The sequence below is a fragment of the Ambystoma mexicanum genome, chromosome 4q (genome assembly GCF_040938575.1).
Source record: "Ambystoma mexicanum isolate Mex_15411 chromosome 4q, UKY_AmexF1_1, whole genome shotgun sequence".
Classification (NCBI taxonomy): domain Eukaryota; kingdom Metazoa; phylum Chordata; class Amphibia; order Caudata; family Ambystomatidae; genus Ambystoma; species Ambystoma mexicanum.
Window position 1 is genome coordinate 232559946 of NC_090928.1, and position 25605 is coordinate 232585550.

Consider the following 25605-nt stretch of genomic DNA (forward strand, 5'->3'; position numbering starts at 1 on the left):
TTTTTTTCAGACGGTCAAGTGATCTCAGAATTTTCGAATTCCCTTTAAAAAGAAAACAAACAAAAAAGTTCCAGAGTTTGACTGCAATGTTTTCCGATATTTATACTGCGACCGTCACCACAGTAGTAGTCTAGTAGTCTTACGGTGCCTAGCCTTGTACGAATGTTGGCATATTGTGACCCCCCCCCCATAAGAGTGTTGCTAGACCCAAGCCTGTGGATATGAAAGCGAAGTGTTCGGAAAAGAGTTGCGTCACAGAAAGCAAAGCCTTCAGGTTGATTTCGGCTGGATCATGGAATTGTTAGGTTTGCATCTCTGCTGCATCATAGGAGTCTACAGGGGTGGTATGGGGCATTATTTACGTGGATGAATTCAGCTCCAAGACCATTAAGGGCACAGTGCCTGATGCAAAGCGCTTTGAAGTGCATTCTTTTTTTGACTGGTCCAGTGTGAAGTGTTTTTGGTGCTGGTTGCGTTGAAGTGCTGATTTCTTAACAGTTTCTTTAGTAGATGTTCCGGGAGGCCAAAGTACATAATGGTAATGTAATAAATTCTTAATGGAATTGGTAATATGGCAAAGGGTGTGCGAGAGCGAGGCAGGGCATGATAGGTCGGATCAAGCGTAGGTAGTCAAAATACTTATCCACAGCTTGGATTTGTAGCTCCATGTTAAGTCTGTGGTCCATCCGAATTCCTACTTTCTTGGCCATTTTCGATGTCTTCTAGAAAGTGGCCACCTCTCAAAGCCATGGGATTGTTGTGTTGTTACTGAGATGCTGTAGGATGATGTGCAAAAATCACAAAAAAACAAAAAACAAGGGAATCATTTATGACACATACAAGATATATCAGATAATTTTGGTTTAGGACTTTTGGGGATATTACAAAGTATCTTAAATTGTACTCTTAAGACAATGGGAGCCAGTGGTGTGTGTCTAGCTGCCTTTAGGCCACAGACTTCAAAGGCTAACCAGCATACAGGTAAAGTAATCTAAGTCGCTTGACCAGATGGGACACAAAGGTGGTGCTTCAATGGGCATCTTCGCGTAGCAATCACTGAACGTCATTGCAGAGATCCCTTCTAGACACTTGGTTAAGGGGTGACTGAAGACTCATACAGTAAGCTTTCGAAAGTTCCCGCACGTAAGTTGATGAAGTGGTACTTGACGCGACAAAACCTGCCAAAATTCCAGGAACGACAGGTAAAAAATGCCCTTTAGTAAACTGGCACAGCGCCAAAAAGTCGGATGGACAATCACTTACTGGCTTGTCAACAAGCAGTTCTACTTGGCACAAGACACACACTTAAGCAATATACCCCGAGCAGTGGGGGCATTTCTGAGTCCGGTAATGCCCCGGGGCCCATAGTCATAGGCCTGAGAGAAGCGAGGGCCTTAACGAAGGCCCCGGGGCATTACCAGACTCAGTAAGTCCCCCGCTGCTCTGGGTATATTGCCGTTAGTACCCCGGCCTGCAAGACCGGCGTACTAATAGCATTCTTTCTGTTCCAAAACGTGTTTCGGAACAGAAACAAAAATAAAAAAAAAGTCAAAAAGTAAAGGCCGCCGGGAATACCTTTCCATGGTGGCCATTGGGAGCGGACGCCCTGGGAACAGAAGAAATATGAAGGTAGGTGGGGTTGGGAGGGAGGAGGGAAGAAGGAAGAAGAAAATAAAAATAAAAAAAGTAAAATAAAAACCCATACCCGAATCCCCAGCAGGGGACAAAGGCAGCCTCCAGCCGTGTGGAGGCTCGGAGTGGGGATGGCCCTGCTTCGAGCCTCCTCATTGGCTGAGGGACTGTCACGCCCCCTGCCAGGGACAAACGAGGGATTCCCGGCCGGGTAATGCCCCGGCGAGGGATAATCAGAATGGTTCTTTCATTCTGATTCTCCCTCGCCGGGTACTAATGTTAAAGATGTACGGATAGTGCAAACAAATGTTTCACTTTGTAGTAACTGGGCTTTATACAGTATCCTCAATCGAAAAACAAGTTAACACCACTCAATTCGTCTTGCTCCAACCACAGCACATTTCCAACCGGCCACACTATATAAAGCAAGATAGGACAATTCCAGTATAAAAGATGGCCATATCGGGCAACGGATATGCGATTCATTGTGCTGCACGCACCTCTCCTTTTGTTAATACACCTCTGAGCAGTCTCCTGCAGGAAGGCCTTTCTCAATGCAGCTACAAACATCTCACTGAGCCCCTTCCGACCCAACAGATAGTTGCTCCAATCTCGTCAAAGGGGTACCTGCAGGGTCAGTGCCACATATTAACAAAAGGAGAGGCAAGCACAGCAAAAGGAAAGATACCAATGTCCCTGCCTCTCCAACTGAGCTTAGAACTGCTCACAAAGGGTGGGGACAAAGAAGGCCTAGAGGGGGACTCCCAGCAAAGCCTTGACAAAAGACCACTTTTTGGAGGCCTGCCAAGGCTCTGCCCCACCCAGCCCCAGCCCACAAAGCCATGTAGCCTGGAAAATAAACTCTGGCGAGACAATACTGAGAGTCCTTTAGAAGAGAAATGTGGGCACTGCTGTGGACACACTACAGAATGCATATGAAACAGATACCACATGCATTAATCCTAGTAAAATGATTGATATATATATATATATATATATCAAACGCTTAGGTATGTTTCCTCACTCAGCTGATGCAATTTATCAGTGTTAGGTTGCCCTCTGCTGTCCAAATGGCAAACTGCACCTACGTGCGACCTGCCACTTCAAAAACAGCTATCATTTTAACAAACAGAATGAGCACGGTTCTATGCGATCACAAACATTTGGAATAATTTCAAGTTACTTCTTTCCAACCCCACCTCTCTTTACACAGGGCACGTCGGTTCCAGTGTCAATGAACAGTTACATTGCCGGCTCAACGCTTAAGTCGCTAATGAGCGAAACGTGTGTAGAACGAATGACTCCTCACAGGCTAAAACTGAAAGCAGGTGTTGGAATTATGCGCTGTAATTATGCTGCTAAGCAATGTTATGCCATCACGGGACTCTGCAATGGACACTCTGCATTGAAACAGGGCTGACAATTACGCGTCTAGAAATACACATCATAGAGGCCTGTGTAATTGATGGATTAAAACTTAGATATTGTTCTTATACCGCGCATACCGCTCATTCCATCTGAAACACTTGTGTATAGGCGCATTATAAATGCCATATATCATACAAATATGCCTTTCAAATTCAAACGAAGACACTTTCCTATACTTTTAGCCTTTTCAATGACCATTAATAAGTCACAGGGACAGATAGACCTTTGATAGAATCTGACGATATCTTCCAAAACCTGTATTCAGTCATGGGCAATTATGCGTTAGATCATTCGGCTCAATAAGTATTGTATCTGAGAAGAACGAGACTGTTAATTGTGTTTACAATGAGATGGGCTAATACATGAATAAAAGTGTGGCGATGTTCTTTAATTAACCTTCAAGATTGGCTAAAAGGGTGCATGTTATGCCGGGTACTAGTTTGTTAAGAAAGCATTTACAGACAGTAGCAGTTTTGACCATTTGAACTATTGCGCGATACTGGTGAAAAAAATAATGTTCGACACTAAAAATGTAACCTCCTCTCCCCTACTGTACTTAAAGCAAACAATTTGAGAGTTTGATGCAAGGAGTAAAAAATGCAATCACATGGTGTAAGGTTTGCCACACAGCTCTGGCACCACAGATCTCTACGTCTCCGTTCAATCCATTTCTGATCTGGGTCAGTAGCCTTGGAAGCAGCCTGTTGCACAAAGTGTCTACCTTACAAAAATGAAGGCCATTGCACAACAGATGTTAATTGCCAAAACAATATCAATGTAATCATTTAAATGTTCACGCAGCGTGCAGCAAAAGGCCCTGTTCGTAATGTATATTTAACAGAAAACATCCGTTTTATACCATAAGGAGCCAGACAGGTTGGGGCTTTCAGAAGTTGGTTTTACCAGCCCCATCATAGCTACGTGTACAGCAGTCAAGATCTGCACTAGTCGGTTACCACTCAGCATGAGCACAACCCCTTCCAAAGCACACACCAACAGCAATCAAATGGTATTGAGATTCAACAACGACTTAAAACAGTACGGCTGCCGAGTTTCACTAAAAGAATGCAATTCTCCCAAGTAAAGGGGAAACGTTGCTGCCGATCACTAGGTCTTCAACAGATGTAAATCCGATCATGACATTTTCATAGCTGCCAGATATTCCCACCATTTCAAACGTTATGGTTTCTTCAACTGAGGCAGAAAGTGGTGACCCTAAATCACTCAGAAGAGACAACCGATCACACTCTAAACTGCATCAACATGCCTGCGAACTTTGCCGGAATTCGTAGTAGCGTATTCAGAGATGGTCGACTCCACGTTTGCCAGAAATATACATTTCCAGTCCAGTCCCTAAATAAATACTCAGCTTACCAGTGAAATGTCTACCAATTGATAGAATGGTGACCTATGCTTCCAGTGAACAATCCTAAATGGGTCCCAAATACTGAAGCTAAACTGTTAACACCTGACCAACCAGGACAGAACGCATAAGAGCTACCATCTCAACTTTCATACTGTCCCAGGGGCCTTGCTCCAACCCATGGTGTTATGCCACAATTAATGTTTTGAGGGGTTGAAAACCAAATGTATCTACAGAAAGCCTCAGAGGTAGAAGATTGCCATTGTTGATTTAGTCAGTTTCCTCGTGTGGTGGATCGTTATTCCAGTCATTGAAAGAGGATATACATTCCACTCTTCTGACAAAAGTATAGCAAAGAGAGAGGCAGTCCAGACTCCACGGTCACAAATAGAAAGAAACAACTACCGAGCACAGAAGTCCATATTCTCCCCTCTTATTCCCGTTAGCATAAAGCACATCAGTCACACTATATCGCAAAGAAGCAAACTATACTTTGCTAGGCCATTGTTGAAGAGCCTTGGTGGTTCTACACTCTAGCTCAGTCATTGATCTTCTGCTCATCTGGAGACGATCGAAGGTCGGGGCCCAACGTGATGCTCCACAGCTAAGGCTGGAGTAGTCAATCAACAACATTGATGGGAGCTGGGTTCTGTAAAATCGCACACATTACCAAATGCATAAATATTAATAAATCTACATCTAGCCTTATGTAAGGCTGGCTTTTAAGTCTGCTTTTCAGAAATGACAGTGTAGACAGACTATGGATCAATTTTTCACCCTGCAAAGTGGTGTCACCTGTTAGGAAAATGGGTTCAGTATCAGTAAAACGGCAGCTAAGGAGATCTGCTAACAGGAAAATGACTCAAACTACATTTTCCATGAGCCTCTTTTCAGTTGTGGCCAGGTGTGTGTGTAATTAGGCGAGCACTTGAGCCTCTCCCCGGACCGTGCTGCTTGTTGGTGATTTTGGTATGCAGGCACAGGCCGGAGGTTGACATTCATGCGGAAGCTTTTTGGAAGTCCGGGCCCGGCGGTGACAGAAGGCTGCTGACTCATGAGGGGTTGGTACAGGCACGCTGTGGGCCCGGGTGGTGAAGGGCGCTCATCTCGCACGCGGCCTCTCGGAGATGCATACACGGTGGCAGGGCTGCCAATGCTGGACTAAGCATTGCCTGGGGGTGAGGGGGGGGGGGGGAGCTGGCACACACCCCCAGGCTCAGTCAAGTGGAAATCTTTTGTATTTAAAACCTCAGAACACAGGTTGCATTCACACTGCGCACAAATCACAAAAGTCTATGCCTAAATTGCATGTATTTAATTGATTGTAGGTCAGCCTGACACGTTTTTTGAGCTATGTGCTCTTCGTCCGAGGCCGAACACACCAATTAAAAATATGTTTTAAAACCACATCAAAATAACGTATCCATTGAGGTAACACAAACCAAAGGACAGTTTAGCAGGACAGAGAACCATAGGCCACATGACAATTCATTTAGATTGACACAAATAAAAGGCAATAAGGATTTCCGAATTATGCATTCACAAGAACATAACATTTTACCCATCCATGTGAATATTTCATATAATACAAAAAGGATATCAAGCAGCAGATATGCACTTAAAGATGGAGAGATGAAAGATATAGGTAAGGGAAAAGTAAAATCAGAAAATTAAAATTAATGTTTGTATACATGGCTCAGTGTATGCGCTGTATCCAAGCTTTGCAAGAGCCACATTGCATGTGATAAAAATAAAAGGAGTATACCTTGTGTAGTCTTGGTGTCAATCTATGCCACAGAAGAATAAAATTAACCGGTCAATGACCTGAAGCCATCACTGCTTATGCACAACTCTAAAGTGTGGCTAAATGTAGATATTACCACTTACCAATTGTCGAATGACCGTGGGCGCACTTATTGTGCAAACTGTCATCTTAAAAAATAACAAAATACTAATTAGACACCCTTGGATTTTTTTTAAAAATGCAACCAAACTCATTGATACATTTAAATTACACATACCTATATAAAACGCTGTTGCGTGATTCCATCCATCTTATCCAACAACAACAAAAAGTGCCTTGATAAAGTTTATCCTTTGCTTACAACCATTACAAATAAAATAATGAACACATTTGGTTAGCCTTCTAATCGCACAAGCTAAAAAGCACAGGACTGGACCGTTCAAAAAGCAAGCCTATACATAGAAAGTGCAGTTCCTTTGGGCATCATAATTTCTACTAAAAACATGTTTGCCACAGATTCTATTTAGCTTGTATGGATTCCTTCGTTTACACACCTGTGCTGCAGAGCAAACCATTTCCACGTCGGGCTACATTTTTATGGATCTCGATGATAACAAGCAAGGGATTAATTACTAAATTAAAAACCTCATAACACTCAGTTTCATTCTATAAAAGTAAGTTTGGGCATCTGGTTTACCAGTAAATCTTAAAATTATAGCTGTGGCCCTGTGACGAGCCACCATGGTCTCCTTCGTCCCAAAAGCAAAAGAGTGAACTCTACTTGCCCCGATGGTTGCTGAAAACCCATTCCCCAACACTGCAACCTCCTCTCACTGACGAGCAGCAACTTCGATGTAGCAATCACCATGTATAGATCTGGGTCAGAAACTATGGTTGGGTCAGAAACTATGGTTGGATCATCATCAGCTATCCAGACTATTCCTTTACTAAAAACCAGAGGTTTTCTGATGGCGTCTCAAACAGAGTGCTTTCTTACTTAATGCCCCTTAACGCAAAACAAGGTCATACCTTCCAAAGAAATATCTACCCATTCACCTGCTCCGCTTGACCTGGTGCATCTTAAGCCGAGCATTTATAAAGGTTTGCCCAAATTATGTTGATGGGGTTTAGAGTGAATACTCTCCAAGGTCAACATTTTCTTGGGCATTTTGAGCTCGGCAATATGGATCCGTAAAATACTTCTTAGTTATTAAAAATAAAGCAGAATTTAAAAAGCCTGCTTAGATAAATGGGTACCATTGATGTCCCCTCATCACCTCCACATCTGCAGCTGTAGGCTGGGGACTGACAGTTGCACAATTTAGAGAGCCGAGGAAAAAGACTACCCCTAACCAGGGTAGCATTGCATTACTTTGACTGAAGCAATGTCAATATAATGTCATATGAAAACATACTTCTTGTAAAAAGGTAATTAAGAGTGCAAGTGCAAATTACAGGTAAGTGATTCGCTTTTGCAAAGTCACTAGGCTTCAAGGGGAGCAGTTCTTTTATATTTACCTGGTAAGGTATGGACATATCCAAGGACCAAGGCTCGCATGGCAGTTCCAGTTGTATAGTGACAGGACAGCCATCATGATTCACCAACCTACCAGGATAGCTGTGAAGCCACTGGGGTGCATATAGCAAGGCACAACTCAAGTGGACAAAAGGTGCAAAAAAGGGCCCAGCAGAGGCAGTTCAATGGCAAGACGGACTTATCAGAACATAGATGTGCAATAAAAAATTATTTGCGCTTATAATAGTTTCTCTGTTCCTCAGAAGGAGCAAGCCTCGGACGCCGTCGATCGGCAGTTTGTTGTGTGTTCGGTGCTCTCACATCTTCATATCTATGCAGTGGTACTCAGGGGCTGGAAGTTCAGTCCCCTAGTGTCAAAGAAAAAGCAACATGCTTTAATCCTTCCCTAATAACAGAAGGCTTGGTTAAGTGAGCACAGAGAAGGGCTATTTGCAGACATAAAGATCTTGACAGGGTGCAGGTTCAAGCAGGGCCTTGTCACAATCAGCCTTTGGGTTGGTATCTTCCTCTGTGCTTCTGAACCACACCAAGTGTTACAAAGAAAGAGAGCAGCGACGGGTGTGTATCCATTTAAATATTTGGGGAGACAGCAGTAGCCTTGACCACAGTCACTATTATCCCAAATGCTCGCTTCTAGGAGCCATGTCTAGGTGGTGGACGCATACAGCAACTCCCATTACTGAGTAGAGCGAGCTGTACCCCCCCCACTTGAATTGTACAAAGGCTGCCTACGGTATGTGAAATTGAGGTGTTCCCAGACTGACGATTTCTTCCCGAGGACATCTTCATCATTTCTTGGTTGTTCAGTTTGAAAGTAGATATTAATATTTGATAGCATACCCCTTCTTGCAGATCTTAGTAGAACATCTAAACCTGGCGATTACTTTTTCAACGGTAGTGCCCCCACCCTTCAGTACCTCCCTGCCCAAGGCACAAGTCCTTCCTTGTAGCATCCCAGATTTCCCCAGTACCACTCAACCAGGCCGTCTCCCAACACTTTGCTTGTGTACCCCCCCACCCCTTCTTGCAATGCTGATGCCACCATGTCGCGTCACTGCTTCGAGCTACAAAGCTATTCCCTTGCTATGCTTTCTACTCGGCAGCACCTCGGTTGCACAATCCCCTCGCTTACTCTCAGATGTCACTTCCTTTGCCAACCCTTTCAGTGTCTTCATCCCATCAGATCTGTAGTTTTCTGCAACACCCCTCCCGGCACGCTTCATAATAATGCCAACTCTGGCTTCCGAGATGCCCAATTTTCCCCCCCTGGTTTCTTTTTGACACAGGTAAGCTTATATCTTAATAAAAGTAAAAGATACGCAGATGTTTTTAAACCAGTGAACCGTGTCCGACAGTTATGATCTGGGAACTTCATTAAAAAGATGCAGACTCTTGTAACGAAAGGACTACCGCTCTGTAGGAATGCAGGTGTAAGTAGTAGCTAGAGCACCTTGTCAGCCCCACACTCCAACTAAACCAGCAGTGATCCCAATCAAAGGTGAAACAGGCACAGTCCGAGAGGTGCACCTCCTTTACTTCTATTGGTAACGTGGGCTGAAGGCTATACTCTTCTGGAGGCGTGTGACCTGGTTCAGAATCAACACAAACGACAGTACAGGGGTACCGAAATAAAAATCTCCAACCAAGAATCTCCAAAAATAGGATCTTTAATTAAACTAACAAAATAGCACGCAGCTAATAAAAACATTGCTGGCCGGCCCAACCCTGTAAAGGAAAACTCAGAGAAAGCAGACTTTAAAATAAAGGGGCACTCTGGGTTTGTAGACAGGGGTGCTCGGGTAAAGATTTCAGCGGCAACATGTAAAAAGGTAATAAGTATCGCATTTCAAAAAGTTGCAGGAGGAGGGCCTTAAAAATCACCAGGGTCCTTCAAGGCAGGCGAGGGGCACGGGACCGTTTCAAAATACCTTTTGTTTCTTGACTTTGTAGCTGAACAACAGCGAGATAGGCTTCTAGGAGCTTCCTGATGCAGTGATTCAGCGTTAGTGAACTGGTGAACTGGGTCCGACAAGTGGTGCGGTCTAAGCAGCAATAGCACAGGACACAACACTTTGGGTAAGTAGGCAATGTCAGAGTCGGTGTAACTCAGAAGCATTTTAAGGATGGACCCATATTCCAAGGCTTTTCATTGGCTTCTGGGAGACCTAGCAAAACCACAAGATTTGATTTGGATTTAGAATGCGCCACTTACAGACCAAACCGTATCACGGCCCAAAGCACAACAAATCATAAAATTGAGATTTAGCAGGAAAGCTAGGTTTTCATAGTTTTACGAATTTGCATAAAACTGTCCATCTTATGGATAATGGACAGTCATGGAACTAAACAGCAAAGCGGAAACATGCATGTTTAAACTAAGATTTGGACCCAAAAGTATATTTTGATACCGAGATTGTAGGGGATGAGATGGTCTATATTGCTGAATCTTTCTCGCTTTAGGAGACGCAAGTCACAGAGAATTAAGCAAAGCACCTTAAAATAACGAGGCATCTAACTGGACAAAGACATCGTAATGATTGACAGAAAGTTTTGATTAAATTGGAGCAAGATAATTGAAGGATCAGACAAGCTGCCGAGTTCTGGACTTTTTGAATTTCTTCCATTTGGTAGTCAGGAATGCCCATATGTGAAGAGTTGCAATAGTCAATCCTAGAATTAATGAGCGAGCTAACAACCCTGTGAAGTTGTGCTCGGTCAATATAAGGGGAGAGTGTAAAATTAAAAAGCTAAATAAATTACGTTTTTATCAGTTGATTAACTTTACCGGCATAGGTCACGGGGATATGCAATAAAATAGGAGTGGGCAGGTGTATGCAGTAGTCCTCCGTTTATATTTAGTCTGTACAAAGTAACTTCGGGTTTACTCAGATTCCGTTGGTAGGGCATTTTCGAGCATTTAAGATTCAACTTCACATAGGCAGTTAGATAAAAGTAGAGTTTGGTCGTCTTTAGTAAAGATTTTTAACAGTGGCCCGAAATAGATATTAAATAGCAATAAAAAGAAGGAGATGGCACCATGATGATGGAAAGAACCCCTTTGTGGACTGCAGCATTCTTCAGAATTATTCTAAGTCTGCCTACTTTAAAAGGTCTCCAGTAATCAACGCCTTGGTGCGAGGTGGCCATTGCAATGAAAGGTCTTTGAAAAATTGGTTCGCCAGGGATATGGTTTCCTGGAGGAAGGTGTCAACCCTTCTTAGAGAAATCAAGAGAATTAAAGGGAGGCTTCCTAGGCTGGGCCCAACATGTGTGTTGTGGGTACACCCAGGCCGGACAGCTAACACACACTGAGCCCTGTCATGAATGAGTCCAGTTCACAAAGCTGACAAATGATATGAACTGCTTACGGCTATATAATTGTGCAACCTTAGCAGCCACCACGTCAAAACTAAACATAGCATATATTTAGATACAACTGCCACCAGGCTGCCAGTGTAACCAATTATAATATTTTGAAACAGAGGTGCAGACGGTTAAAAAGCCACCGTTGTCTGTTGGAACGTTGCATTCAGTATTGCACATGGGACCTTTGAACTTGACCTACTGCCACTGCAGGACACCTGCTGTGTAGGACGGTCAAAGTAAGGTACATGGGTGCATTTTGCTTTTTGGCATGGAACATTACGAAAGTGGGATACGATTATCGGATTTCACTTTCAGAAACAAAATTACCTGCAACATGTTACTATCAAAGAGCAAATCTCAGACTAATTCACCTTCACATATGGCAATACGTCACAACTCTTTCATGAAGGGAGGTATTTATCAGAATAACAAAAGACGAGGCTGCTACCAAGCAGTAAAGCACACATGGCCAACCAGGTGAGCAGGCTTGCACAGAGTGTACCAAACATTGAGGCACTTAGGCTCCATCAATGGGAAAAACAATATCTGACTCTCAGATGAAGACATATCAGGAGAAAGTGTAGGCATAAAAAGTGTAAAATCTCAGGGCTTTTATGCCAGAGCAGTAAGATGGCACTTCAGCCACACGATACACCCAGAAGTTGCCTTCACTACTTACAGGAGTAGCATGAGTTATAGAAACGCTATCAGTTAATTTTTCATGACAACACAATCCTCACCCCATTTAGAGAAACATGTAGTGTACCATGTGCCCTATATGCAAACTAATCCCTACAAAAATGTACCACTTTGTAAGGGTGAAAGGCTGAGTTTGCCTTGCCGGGATTCCAACGTGTGACCTGCAGATCACACACAGATCGCAGCAAGTGCTCAACCCACTGAACGACCTTATTAGCCTCTAATTTTGTATGTCATTGTGAATCTCATCTGTTTATGCGCTCATGGGTTTAGCAACAGGGAGGGGACGCACAATTAAGATTATCATCACTTCCCACATCTGCTGAATCTCAAGGGTTTTGTTGCATTACACCCTGTCCCTTAGCTTAAGTGTTTTTATTGAATTGCAAGGGCTTTGTTACACCATAGTTTATTGAAGGCCCACAAGTCATGGCCTTTGGCCGTGGCCACAGTACATGTTGCACCAATAGGTTTCTTTAGGGTCCACAAGCCATAGCCTTCGGCCATGACCACCATACATACCCACCTATAGGATTCCCTGGGGCCCACTAGCCCTGGCCTTTGGCAACAGTCAGTGGACACAGCCTGCGACCGTGCACACTGTGCATGTTTCACCAATGAACTTCTTTGAGACCTACAAGCCATGGCCTTTGGCATGGGCAGTGGCACAGAGACCCATTACCCCCAGCCTACTAGATGTTATCACTGTATGCGTATAATTTCTTTTAAAATATCTTTTCAGATTCCTGCAGGATTCCCCCGATATTGTCAACGAACTACACATGCAGTGACAATGAACTACCCATGCGCGCGGCTATGGAAAACGCAAAAAAAGCAACAAAATAAAAAATGTTTTAAAAAAAGACTTCTTCCCCTCACAGGCACTCACCAAGTGGCTCCCTACTCTTTCCATGGTCACCCCACACCACTCCGTTGCTTCCCCCCCCCTCCTTAGCCCTCTACCGTTATCCCCTATCACTCAGTTTCATGTGATGCAGTTTCATCCCTGTGCCTTCCGTTGTAGCCATGATTATCCCACAGGATTTCCCTGGTATTATCCAGATAACGCAAAAACGTTTGAACTCTAACTCAGTCTCCAGACCACCCCCAACTTCACATGGTATCCTCTTTCCCCCTCCCCACCTCTAGCCTGATGCAATGTCATCCATTTTCCTCCTCCAAATAGCGTTTTGGACACCTTTCGTTTTTCCCATTTCCTGGGTATTACTGAAATCCCTCTCTGCTGCAAAGCCCATGGGAGATATAGCTATATTTTTGGGAGAAAGGGGCATCCACTTTCCAGTCAAATATGTTTTAAACTACTGGATGGAATAACCCCAAACATGTCCTGTAAATTAGGGTCAACCCTTTGTGCCTAAGTTGTTTGACCTGCAGGGATCACATCTACCAGGCAGGGGCTAATGGGTCTTTGTACCACTGGCTAGTGGGCCCCAAAGAAACCTATTGGTGTGACAGTTTAAGTAGGCATGGCCAAAGGCTTTGGCCACTGGTCATGAACGAAGGCCATGGAGAGTGGGCCCCATAGAATACTGATGCAACATGTACAGTGGACAAGGCTAAAAAGAGTAAGGGGCCTCAAAGAAACTATAGTATAACAAAACCCATGAAAAACTGCAATGCCATCATTGTGGTCATATGCTGCGCAACAGGGGGCACGAAGTTAAGGTGGACTTGCTTCAAATGCGACTACGGAATTTCAAAGGGTTTTGTTGCGTTAAATCTTATCACCTTAACTCTCTCAAAGGTTTTTTTCACTATGTATATACTAGGTGGTGTTGTGCAATGTGTGACTTGTATATAAATGGACGTTTATACACAGGAATAAAATGATTAAAATTGCAAGCTAATACCCAGGCATAAATGTCACATGCACCCTTAACTCTATTTATGCACACATCCCACCATTTCTCACTTTCCAAGCGTAAAATTAAAATCTACCCATGGCTAGCGCAAACTTTGAGGCTTGAATAAATACATATATTATTCAGTGAACAAAACCTTTGCAAGAGTTACTTTGAAACAGTTCAACACAACAAAACACTTACATTTTAGTTAAAAAACGTCTTTAAAAAGGTAATGGTTTATCTCCACAAACCTTTTGAAAGGTGGTGTTAGAAGCTAAGCTACCTTAACTGAGCCCACCTTGCACAACCCAGGAGCACAAATGACATCACAGATTATGTCACGCATTGCTACATCATGAAATCACTGCAAACACGGATGGTTGCCATAACAGCTTGCCACATTAATCAATCGATGCCCCAGGTTCTGCCAAGCCACCCAAAAGTAGCCACTAGGTGTTCCACTGGCCATACTGCTCAGGCATCACCACAGGCCGCCAAAGTAACCATTGGGCCGGTGAGGAATTCGACCATTTACACGGTGGGTGTCCGCTCGCCTGGGCTTTCTTGAAATTTTAAATAATGATGATGATGTGTTACACCGAGTCATATTTAGTTGGGATCCCGACAGGTAGAGTACACAATGCATCTCCAGAAGGGGAGGGCCAATCCTTCCCCCTGCCATGGCCAGCCTAACGAACTAACGGCTCTATGGATCCGCCTTCCCCTTTTGGTTGAGCCATGTAGCTGGTGGCAGCATTTGCATACTAATCAGTTTCATTCAACCAGGCCAACAAGGGGCCTGGCTGCAGAGGTTAACAAAGGAGACAGGAAAACTGCAACAACCTTTCACATGCAAATGTGTCAACCTGATGCCAGCTCCCACACTCAGTATCGGTTGACAGTGAAATGTTTCGGACTTTGCGTTTACAGTAGTCATAACCATAGAGGGACCCCATTCAGAAGGTATGAACGAGTATGTGGTTTGACAGAGTGAGATGGTCTGGTCTAGCCGCAGCTTCATGGGAGACCTGCCATTTTGATGGAACCACAGAGAGCTACATTAGCCAGAGAGACCCTTTGATCCACAGCAGACAGGAAGATGGGTGGGAATTAGCATTACATGTTTTCACCACTTTACCTTTTCTGTTTATGACCTCACGAATACAGGTGATTGCTGGTGGGGCCCCAGGATTGCTTCATTAAAAAAGGTAGGCTTAGCCTGCACCAATCCCTGAGGTCCAATTGGCTATAAATGCAGGCAGAGCCCCTCTTTTGCAGATCATCTGAAGGCTTCTCCAGAAGAAGACGAGAAGAGCTCAGAATTGGACCCTGACTGAGGATACAGTCTGCCTTGCATTTAACGGAAGGCCAGGACCTCCCAGAGGGAAGCATGATCCCTCCGCTAAACATCTCCCATGGAACAGAGGGAGATACCGAATCCAGAAGACCCTCCAGCAGGTCCAGAACCGGTACCCAGCCAACACACAGCGTGTCCTGCAGCAAACTTCCTAAGTAGGAAGTGCCAGAGTTTCTGAACCAAACCAAGGACAAGGCAGCTGAATGCAACACTCTGTACAGCTTTGGGCAATCCGCCTTAAACGACAACACAAGCCCAGGGAAGAAGCTAGAAGAAGTGCATTAGCAAGTATCTAGACATCCGCCTTAAAGGACATTTCCGAGCCAGTTGAGCTACAACCGACTGCACTGCTAACTGTTGTTAGGCAGCAGTCGCTAAAGCCATCCCAGACGCCTCGGCCAGTGATTCAGAACTGCTGACCAGCACTGAGGCGATTCCTGACCCCTTGCCGCTGTGTAGGCCAGCCTGCAGCCGTCCGTCCAGCTTTCCTCGTTGCACTGCCTACCACCTGATACCCACAGCTGTCTCCAGTCTTGAACTCTGTTGCAAGAAGCTGCAAAGCGCCCCAAAACAGACTTGACTGTCAAGCACCAAGAACTCCTACAGCACAAGGTACATTGTGGTTCTGACCCCCTGGTCCTTCTCTGAAGGCCTGTAGTGACATTTTACAACCCATTGCTCCCCTTGTGTTGAAACCAAGTATCCTTGAACTATTGAGATTCATTACTATACCGATTACTCCCCTTCCAGTAGCCAAAGTGCATCCCTTTTCCTTCTTTGAAACGGTCCGTCCTCTGCATTCCTTTAGAGAGTGGGTTGCATTTTGTAGTGTGCAAGAACGCTCTGTTGTGATCATGATAAAGTAGATATTTATATACAACTTTGACTGGACAGTCCCTTTGATCATTGGGTAATAATTCTATTTTCGCTGTGTTGCAACTAACAATTAGAGATAAGCCTGCCGGTCCGTCCACATTACCAAAATCGGACAAGGAGGTTTATAATTTGCTTGTGTTTCCAATCTGTTCGGATCCCTTCTGGTGTACGGGAGGTGTGGGGCTGATTGATGGTTTAGAAACCAATATTTCATCTCTGGACCACTGGTGCCCCGGAAGTTGATTTGTCACAGGGCCAGACCCAGTGGCCACTTTATCTCCATATCTCATCTGTAGCCCACTGGCCACACTGCCTGGCAGGCCCCTTTCCCCCAAAAACAGGCACTGGGCATTGCCAACAGCCAAACACAGTTGCCACTTCAACCCCATAACAGGTTCAGAGGTATTTGTATGCTCTGATGGGTAGTTTCTCCATGAGATACAGTGTGGCATCATCAGTTTGCTCTAGTTTCCAGTGATATCACTTATTACATCAATGATTTCCTCAGTGTGCTCATAGGCTACGAAACAGGAGGCTCAGAGTGAAGCTGGTGTAACTTCCAACACTTGCTGAATCAATTTTCAGGGTTTTGGTGCATTGAACTGTTTCGACTTAACTCTTGACTATTGTTTTAGAGTGAATTGAAAAGGCTTTGTCACTCTACCTGTAGTACTAAAGTTTATCTTTTCATATCACAAAACGTCCTACTCAAAATCAGTAGATTTTATTTTTCATTTGTATTGTAGGACCCCCCCTTATAGGAGCCCCCCTCATTATGGGTCTGTGACACACTGCGATTAGGGATTGTGAAGAGATGTGGGTAAAATTTAGCATACATTGAGTTTTTGTGCTTTCCCCTCTGTTCTCGTGAGAAAAACCTGTTTTACCACAGGAATTTTCAGAGAGCGCTATCATTTTGCAGGTATCCTGAGAAATTTCCAATGGAAACAAGTCCTGCCACTCTGACACGTCCTTTAAAGCATGCTCGTCTTCTCGTGAGTATAAAATGTTTTATTTTAAGAACGCCACGCCCAAAACCTACTCTTTGACTCTCCCCATATCCACCCTATAGGGAAACATCACCCTTCAAATAACATGTTAAACAAATCGTAACTTTCCTCTTTCTCGAGCGTTTGCTTCGCAACGGTGGGGGAAAAAAGTGGTTTATTTCTGAAAGGTCTCCCTCGTGCAACGCATTAGGGGAAGATATATACAAGATGTTGGGGCCATTAGAGGTACCACCTTCCGTGCAAATTTTCTTTTTAAAAATGAAAAATATAGATAAATAAAAAACACACACACACACAAATCAGAACGCCAGAAGGTTCATCTGCATTGCTTTGTTCCCAACTGCTTTCACAATTGAAGCAAACCAGAACAGGAGTTTAGGATGTGCGCAGGTTTAATGGGTGCTTATTTTCCCTATGAGAAATCCAATTTAAAAAAAAAATTGGAAAACACCCCACCGCCACAGTTTTTTTATCTTTTAAACTGTTGCATAAAGTTCCACCGAACTTTCCAATTTGAGAGCCCGGGCCATGAAACATATTGTTTACATTTCTTACAGATACAAAAACGAGTTAAGTTAGAAGCAATAGATTTTTTGTAAAATCGATGGATCTTAGGTTTCACCTTGAACTATAAGGTGACGACAGTAGCTATCGAGAGCCGTACACCAGCAGGGGCAGAAACTACCGTGGATGTGAGGAGGTACACTTTTGTCAAAAGCAAGCATGCCTTCAATAATCTTGATCACAGTGACGGCTGTACAGTCTCTCTGAAGCTCTTCGTCACTAAAGAGTGTTAACATTAACCCACTGTTTTCCTAAAGGTTGCCTGGCAGGCGTTGCAAAATCCATGTCTGATTTGGAATCCCGGGTAGACTGCACTGCAACATATATGTTAAAATCCTTTAGGAAAAACAGTCCTGTAGCTCAGCATAGAACACATTTCACTGATGACACTAAGCAACAGATGCACAGATGGTTATCCGAAACGGCACATACATTTCTAAGTGCCAAGCACGCCGCGCAATGGGTCACTTACCTGCAGCGGACTGGCGTCTTTATCCTAGGTGGCAATTGCGCCTCAGGATAGAACGGAAATATCTTCATCCACAGCCCCCGGCGAGTTCCCCGCAACACCACAGTAAGCTCTATGTTTGTTCTGCCATGTCGGGTGGTGGCACGCCGCCTTCAGACGCCCTCTGCTTCTGGCCTGGTGCTCCGGTGTCCATGGCAACACGTTCACACTGCAGCAACCCGGAAGCCATAAAAGCTGGCCTCCAGAAGCTCTCAGTGCATCTCAACGCTCTGGATGTCTGTGCCCCATGCTCCTGTTGGTCTCAGTTCTCCTGCCTATGTGCTTGCCTTTTTCTGCTAGTTTCTCCAGTCCCCTTCCCCTATTCCTGTGCCAGACTCCTCCTTTCCCTTTGTGTATTTTGGTTGCTTCAGGATATTGTCCTTCCTCCTCTGCACTGTCTTGCTGCCCTACCCGTTGTTTGTGTCCTGCAACCCTAGAAGACTCTCCTAATATCTGGCAAGGCTTTTTCAACAGAGCTTCACCTTGCCTACAGCTGGAACATCATCTGCCAGTGAATTGCTTTTCGTCGCCACCTATATTGGCTCCTCTGCCAGTACGTTGCACTGTCCTGCTACCATGTAAATCAGAGGACGCCAGACTTGTGATACTGGAAGGGTCTCCCAGAGTATTCCTGGGTTTCCACAGTTTCAGGAGTCTTCTGGGATACCCATCTGGGCCATAATACATGACGGCTGAGTCGGACAAAAGCCGAAGAATCACAATCAGGAAGAAAGGTAAATAAAACAAGTGTGGCTAGTCCTTGAGACCAAGTTAAACAAAGTATTGATGCAGTCCAACTGGGTAAACTTTGATGATGACATTGATAAAACTACTGATGGTCCGCAACAAGACCAGGGTCAAGCAACAAATCCACTGTAGTCGATCAGGTCGGATGTAGTCAACCACAGCGTCACAATAAAAAATAAAAGAAACTGGCTAACAGAGAACCAAAGAAAGCTAAATAACCTAGAACTTACATTTTCCTTCAAGAAAACCACCACACACCATTGGTGCCAAAGCTTGAAAATGGGACATTCCATAATCTCTATATTTATTTTATTTGTTTATTGCATTTATTTTACCGCCAAACCCAGGGGCATCATGGCGACGGGATAAACAAATATATAATAGCAATCTAGTGAGTAAATTTACGATCTTGAATTTCAAATTACAAAAAGTCTTAATATCCATAACAAAGGGGTTTTTGCATAAAGTTATCCGGGCTATGCAGTGCTCAGCTGTTGTCTTACTGTGAATGTGTCTAACAAATACTAACTGCTAAAGAGCCAAGTTTTGAGAGGTTTCTTGAATTTGATCAAGAAGGGCTTGTTTATAATGTTTGGAGGTAGTGAGTTCCAAAATCTGGGAGCTGCTACAGGGAAACTGGAGCTGCCTGTTGCATTCTTGAATCGAGGGATGTGTAGCTGTGTGTTGGCATTGGATCTAAGAGCTCTGGTTGTAGTTTTACGTCTTAGGCTTTTGTTGAGATAGGTGGCTGCATTGCCCGAGAAATTTGTGTGCAAGTGTTTTGTGGAGTTTCCTGGCTTGAATGGGAAGCCAATGTCCCTCTTTCCTATGTTGAGATATATTAACCCTGTTTTATGCCTACAGCTGCTCTTAAAAGCTTTAATCTGTAGAAGTTGCATTTTGTTTATGTTTCTTTTTTTTAAATCTTTTAGGTGCCTAATAGGAGTATGTTACAATAGTTGATTTTGGCTAAAATGAGGGCTCTCACAAGGGTGATACAGTTTTGTTGTGAAAGGAAAGGTTGACTCAATACGATAAGTTTGGCAGTGTATGCTGTGGAAGAGGCAAGAGCACTGATCTGTTTGAACATAGTGAGACTTGAGTCTAGAAAGACTAAGGTTTTTACTTTGTAAGAGATGGAGATGGGGGAACCGTCGATGGTTATAGCTGTGTAATGTGGATCAAGTTTGGCTAGTCGAGCGGGAGCACCTACTATGAGGATTTCTGTTTTTTCTCTGTTTAATTAGCCGCCATCCAGTTCTGGATGATGGAATACATTTTATTCACACAAATGGTATCTTGTTCAAGGTTACCTGAAATTGGGATAAGTATTTGTGCGTCGTCAGCGAAGTTGGTATACATTACTCCCATTGCATCTAATGCTGCAAAGAGTAATTTGGTGTAAGCGTTATAGAAATATGAAATTCTGGTATGTTCATTGTGGGGACTGTGGATAGCTAGGGGCTGGCTCTATAGGTGTGCCTATTTTTTTGTGCTTCGATTTTGTTTTGCAGAGTAGTTATTTTGGCAGCTAATGCGTCTTGGATGGTGGTACACCATGCTTTGCTTGGTGCTTTTCTGCTAGGAGGAAGGAAGGGCGTTTACAATTCTTGTTATGGTGGATAGCTCTTTGCAATTTGAGGTGGCATTAACGATGTGCGAGTTTAATGAGTTTGCTTTCTGGGTGTATACTTCCAGTTTATAGGATTTGGATACTAACTGAAGTTCTATTTTAGATTCACTGGTAGGGTTTTTCTGAACAAATAACACTCTTTTTTATGCACACACACACATTTTGCTAGATCATGCTCAGGTCAGACACTGGGTACCATTGCGGTTTACAATGTGTAGAGAAGATTTAACAGGCATAGGTTTTGGCTCTCTCCAAGTGTCGTTATTAGAAATGTTGGCCACACCTATATAGATGCCTTCATCAGAAGCAGCATGCCTTGCAGGCAATCGCAGCGCATTTTGCCTGCAGAGAGCATATGCATAAGTGAGTGAATACTTTCTTACAGTGTTGGGGCGGACACGGCAGCATGGACAGCTGTTATATGGGCATCCCTCTGCTGAGAATAAATAAGCCCAATAGCCTGTTCTATAGGATAGGGCCTACAATCATGTTTTAGTTCTGGGGTCCCGACAGGAGAACTATCCATTGCGTTAACATCGTAATCCCACCCACAGGGTATCTCAGCACCGTAAAGCAACTTTGCAATGACTGCCACAGGGCAGAAAGAAACAGGTCAAAATCCTGGTGGTGCTCTTGTTATAAAGATTGCCCAGTATTTTGGTACTGGAACCCCTTTATGGGTGGAACCAGACTGATAATCAAATGGTCATTTCTTCTCGGGTCAGGAACACACAGCTAAAACGTGATTGTCGGCAGCATCCCGTTGAAGGGGCTGTTTGGCTGTGTCCATTTTTAGTAGAAGGGCTCCCACAAATTTGGAAAACATGAAACGCGGTGGGTCTCACCCTACATCAGTAAGGGTAATCCAGACATTGACCCTTTGGTTCTCTGTGCACAGACAGCACCACAGCCACACCTCACTGTGGATGCCCAGCAAGGCAGAAAGATGTGCGAGTTGCTGGCGGCACTCCCGTTCCGAGGACAAATGGCTAGTATTTCAGTGGTTGGCTGATCTTGTGGGTTCAGCGAGACTGGTATGCAAATGGATATTCCCTCTCTGGTAGGATACAGAGAGCTAAAGTTTGGCGATGACCCCCACGAGATGGCTCCTTCCCAAAGAACTGATTATTTGACCCTTTTCTTTTCTCAGTAAAGCAGCTCACAGATGTATGTAAAAGGGTTCCACGTGATAATACCCCTGCAAAAATATTGCCATACAGGAATTTCGCCATATTTTTGCAGCAATATTACCCCATGGAACCTGCAGGGGACACCCCTGCAACTCCGGCACCCATTTACCCCAAAAATTATGCCCACTAAGAATATTGCCTACGGCCATTCACGACGACCATATATATGGCGATATTACTGGTGGGGATAATATTACCCGATACCTGCACAAGTAGTTAAAACATAACAAAAAAAAAAAAAAAAACAGTCCGCACCAAGCCAATAAAGAGCTGTATTGGCATGACAGGCAATGGTACCTTCCTTCTACACCGAAATGCAGGCTGGTTGAAAACACAGAATGTAACTCGACAAACTGAAAAAAACACACACACACACACACACACACACACGCGAAAACAGGTAAAAAACTACAGCAGCAGCTTCGGTGAGAATCTCACAAGATATATTCCAAGAAGTACAGACCCACTTCTAACAGACCGCCAAACACAGAAAACCAAGAAGTGATCATTGGAAACTCTTGAACAAATACTTCTTAGACACAGAGCCTTTTGGAAGCATTCCATAACATCAATTGCCCCCTTTCATTAAGAGGTTCAACCATATTAAAATATCTGACTCCTGTCCATAAAAAAGGAGCACTCAGCCAAAACTGCTAGGACACAACAGCCCCTCTGCACAAAAACAAGCCACACCAGAGGTATCGTGCTGCCTGGTTGATGGATCCTTATGTTATTGAGATTTATGCCACACACTGCAGCCATTAGTAGTGAGGTGGAGCTTGGCACCCACGTCGGAGAGAGAAAGAGAACAAAAAACGACCTCAAAGCATTTCTTGGCCACTGAAAATTCATCTGGTAAGCATTACATGTCTTTCTTTTTAGATTGTTAGATTTCCTCAGATAACCAAACATTGCTAGCAAGACAAAGACATTTGGATACTTTTGAGCTGTGACGATGCATTATAGGGAACTCTATAAAGATATACGCTATGTTTGCTTCGGTATGCAATGGTCTGCAATTTTGCTTCGGCACGCCCTCTCCTGCTAGGTCACATTATGTTATGTTTTGCTGTGCGGCTACTCTATACTTGATAACGTTGTGAGATGTTAATAGATTGGTATGCAATTCTAAGTGTAAACATACATGAATGGACGGTCATTTGTAATGCAACGTTCGACTACATTCCACCTGTTGCGCACTCAACTCAAAGCGCTACAAGGCGACACCAATGGCAGGTGAGCGCTATACAAATGATACTGAGGACCAATACATTCTAAACGTTATGCTGTACTGCTCAATAATCACCTTGTTAAAATCAAAAATAAGCCTTTGTTCAGATGTATACGTCCGACTGCAGCATAAAGAGGCAGCGCGGCGCCCTTAACAGAGAAGTGGGGTTAGTGTATATGAGAATACAATATGTACTGATGCAGGCAAAGAATATTCCAGCGAAGTGACTGACATATTATTAAAAAGCTGATCTTTGACTGAAAAACCTCCCGGGAAACAACTCATCGCCAAGGGGATAGAATATTTCTACCAGCAGTAATTAGTGGAAATACAAACGTAAGGGAGGGGTAGCAGTTAGTGGCAAGACCTCCAAGAATACAGTTTCTAAATTAGAACAGGGGCGGGCGGGCTGTAATGTAATGGTGCGGAGGAGTCAGACAAAAGCCCTGTGGGAGAAGTCCATGAATGAACCAACGGGGAGTAAAGGGACCCATGAGGCGTGTGCGCTACAGGAGCATGGATTAATACATAACAAATACAAAAAATAACTAACGGGAATATAAAAACAAAGGCTGTGAAACCCTTGTGGATTCACCTCCTCGCATCGTTAAAGAACAGCCGAAGATGGTATGGTGGACGTGTGACTGTCATGTGTCTGCGCTGAGGATGTAAACATTAATGGCACAGCGTAACACAAAGGCTTTGTGGGTGCAGAGTGTGTGTGCGCGCGCGAGGCTGTGCACTGTACAGAATGTGCGGCGGCAGCAGCGCGTCGTGGAGGCTGTCAGACATGTCCTGAGATGAACCCGTGTGTGGCGGCGGGGGGACAGGCACGGGGAGACCGGGCTGCGGGCTCTGCAGGCCTCCTGCAGCTGCGCCAGAGGGGGAGGCGAGGAGGGTAGAGGGCATGTCTGGTGGGTGTGTTGGGGGCGGTGGAACAGAGAAGTCAGCAGCACACGGGCTGGGTCAGCGAGGGGCCGTCGCTGGGGAAAGAGGAGAATTCGGGCAGCTCGGAAAAGACCCAGCAGCCACCCGAGACCGGATGTCATCCATACCCCCCCCCCAAACAGCTCCACGGGGAGCAAGAGCGATCACCCCGCCAGGTGCAATGTACGCTGGCCCTCCCTCTCCAGATCGCAGGGCATGCACGCACAGCTGGTACTGCAACACTCGCCACATTCAAAGGTGAAGCTCGTGGCTTGACTGCCCACAGGAGGGTCACCTTTAATAGTAAATGCTGCAACAATTCTCAAGTTGCCTGTTATTTACCCTATTCATTCTTACAATGTGCGGCGTGTGATCTGATTTAATGTAACGAGAGTATTCCGCTACCCCATGTGATCTGATTTAATGTAACAAGAGTATTCCGCTACCCCAAATTACAAACAGGTTTAATAGCAGAAACACTGGGACGTATGCGTTACACACATTATAATCACGTTTCCAAACACTAACAGCTGTCAATGCATCTCTCCATGCATGCAGTAAGGCAGTACGCAACACAGTGTGGGTTGCGGGGTGTTCCTCCCTCAAACCATTTGGTGGGTCGGGGGTCCAAAAGGAGGGGTGCATTTAGGAGTCTCTTTAAGCGTTTACCACTTCGTCCCGCTACTCCTTCTTACCTGCAGGGGTGGCCCCGAAGATCCGCACCACTGGCACCCTCCTGCCCGCTGCTTCCTCTGAGCCCCGCGGCCGGCACACGTCCAACCCAGACAGCGGTTTCGCCAAATAGTAATCAGCGGTCACGATGCGCACCGAGAACATGGCGCCCCCGCTGGCACTGCTCCCCACGGCCGCAGACATGCCTCGCCCGGGGCATCGGCGCTGGCCGGCTCCGCCTCCTGCCCGGGCTGATGCCTCCGTCTGCGGGTCTTCACCGCCCGTGCCCGACAGACTGGGCCGCCCGCCTGCTCCACTGCGGCTCCTCCCCCCTCCCACTGGCTGCAGCAGGGGTCGGTAGAGCTGTATGGCTCCTTCTCCCCGTGGGGAAGCAGCGGGGCGGAGCGAATCCACTTTCCCTCCCCTTAGCCCGCCCCTGCCCCCAAGCAGAGCAGGCAGGGAGCAGGGAACCCCCCCGGCGACACAAAAGAAGGACCAAGCCTGTCAACACAAATAAAGCCTAAGCGTGCCAGTACACCTATATGGCGGCCATGTTAAACGGCTTCGAATTCAGTAAGGTTAACAGATCTATTCAAAACTACCTTTAAAAGCAATTTTATTTCAGATAAACTAGTGCGTAAGTGCATACAGTGGCGAATAAAATATGCTTAGGTTTTCCAGTATATTGTATTCAACTATCTTGAGGGTTCTCATATTTGCATTTTTGTTCTTACTTAACATACTATGTGCTCGTAATAGTCCCTTCTTATAGCATTATTTAAATTCTCATTCCTCTCAATCACTTGCTTAGAATTGTACTCCATAGCGTTTCAACATGAATGGTAAACGAGAACATGTTCCTTCGTTCCAGTTTTATGTCCGTCTTCAATGTTGATGTCTGCGCAGCTTGTTGGCTGCTGCAGATGTTGCCGTGATAGGGATGTCACGAAAGTATTGACGCGAGATTGGGCAGGTACTGACAACCAGATTCCGGATCCCTCAATGTCAGCACAGAAAGTTGTGATGAAAGGGCTAGAGATGGCAAGTAGCTCGCGACAGTAAAATAATAAAAGTGAAATATTTAACGTTTTCTTTATTTATTTTATACAAATGTATGAACTGGATCACTTTCTGAGAACTGATGAGATTTAAATATCTTCATATTCGTATGAGTTTTTTCTTGTACGGGCAGAACTTAACTGTATTTCATCTTTTTCTTGCTTGGCTTTCAATTATGATGCTCTCTAGCACATTAC

At 44.6% G+C, this 25605-nt stretch overlaps 1 protein-coding gene across 1 annotated transcript in view; it reads right to left on the reverse strand.

The window, feature by feature from the left end:
- Positions 1-24740, reverse strand: part of REV3L (REV3 like, DNA directed polymerase zeta catalytic subunit) — a 1615620-nt gene extending 1590880 nt beyond the window's left edge. The window contains exon 1 of the mRNA XM_069607775.1: positions 24373-24740. Within this exon, the coding sequence (XP_069463876.1) occupies positions 24373-24553 (181 nt within the window). The 5' untranslated portion in view covers positions 24554-24740. The remainder of the gene's footprint in view (positions 1-24372) is intronic.
- Between the last annotated feature and the right edge of the window lie 865 nt (positions 24741-25605).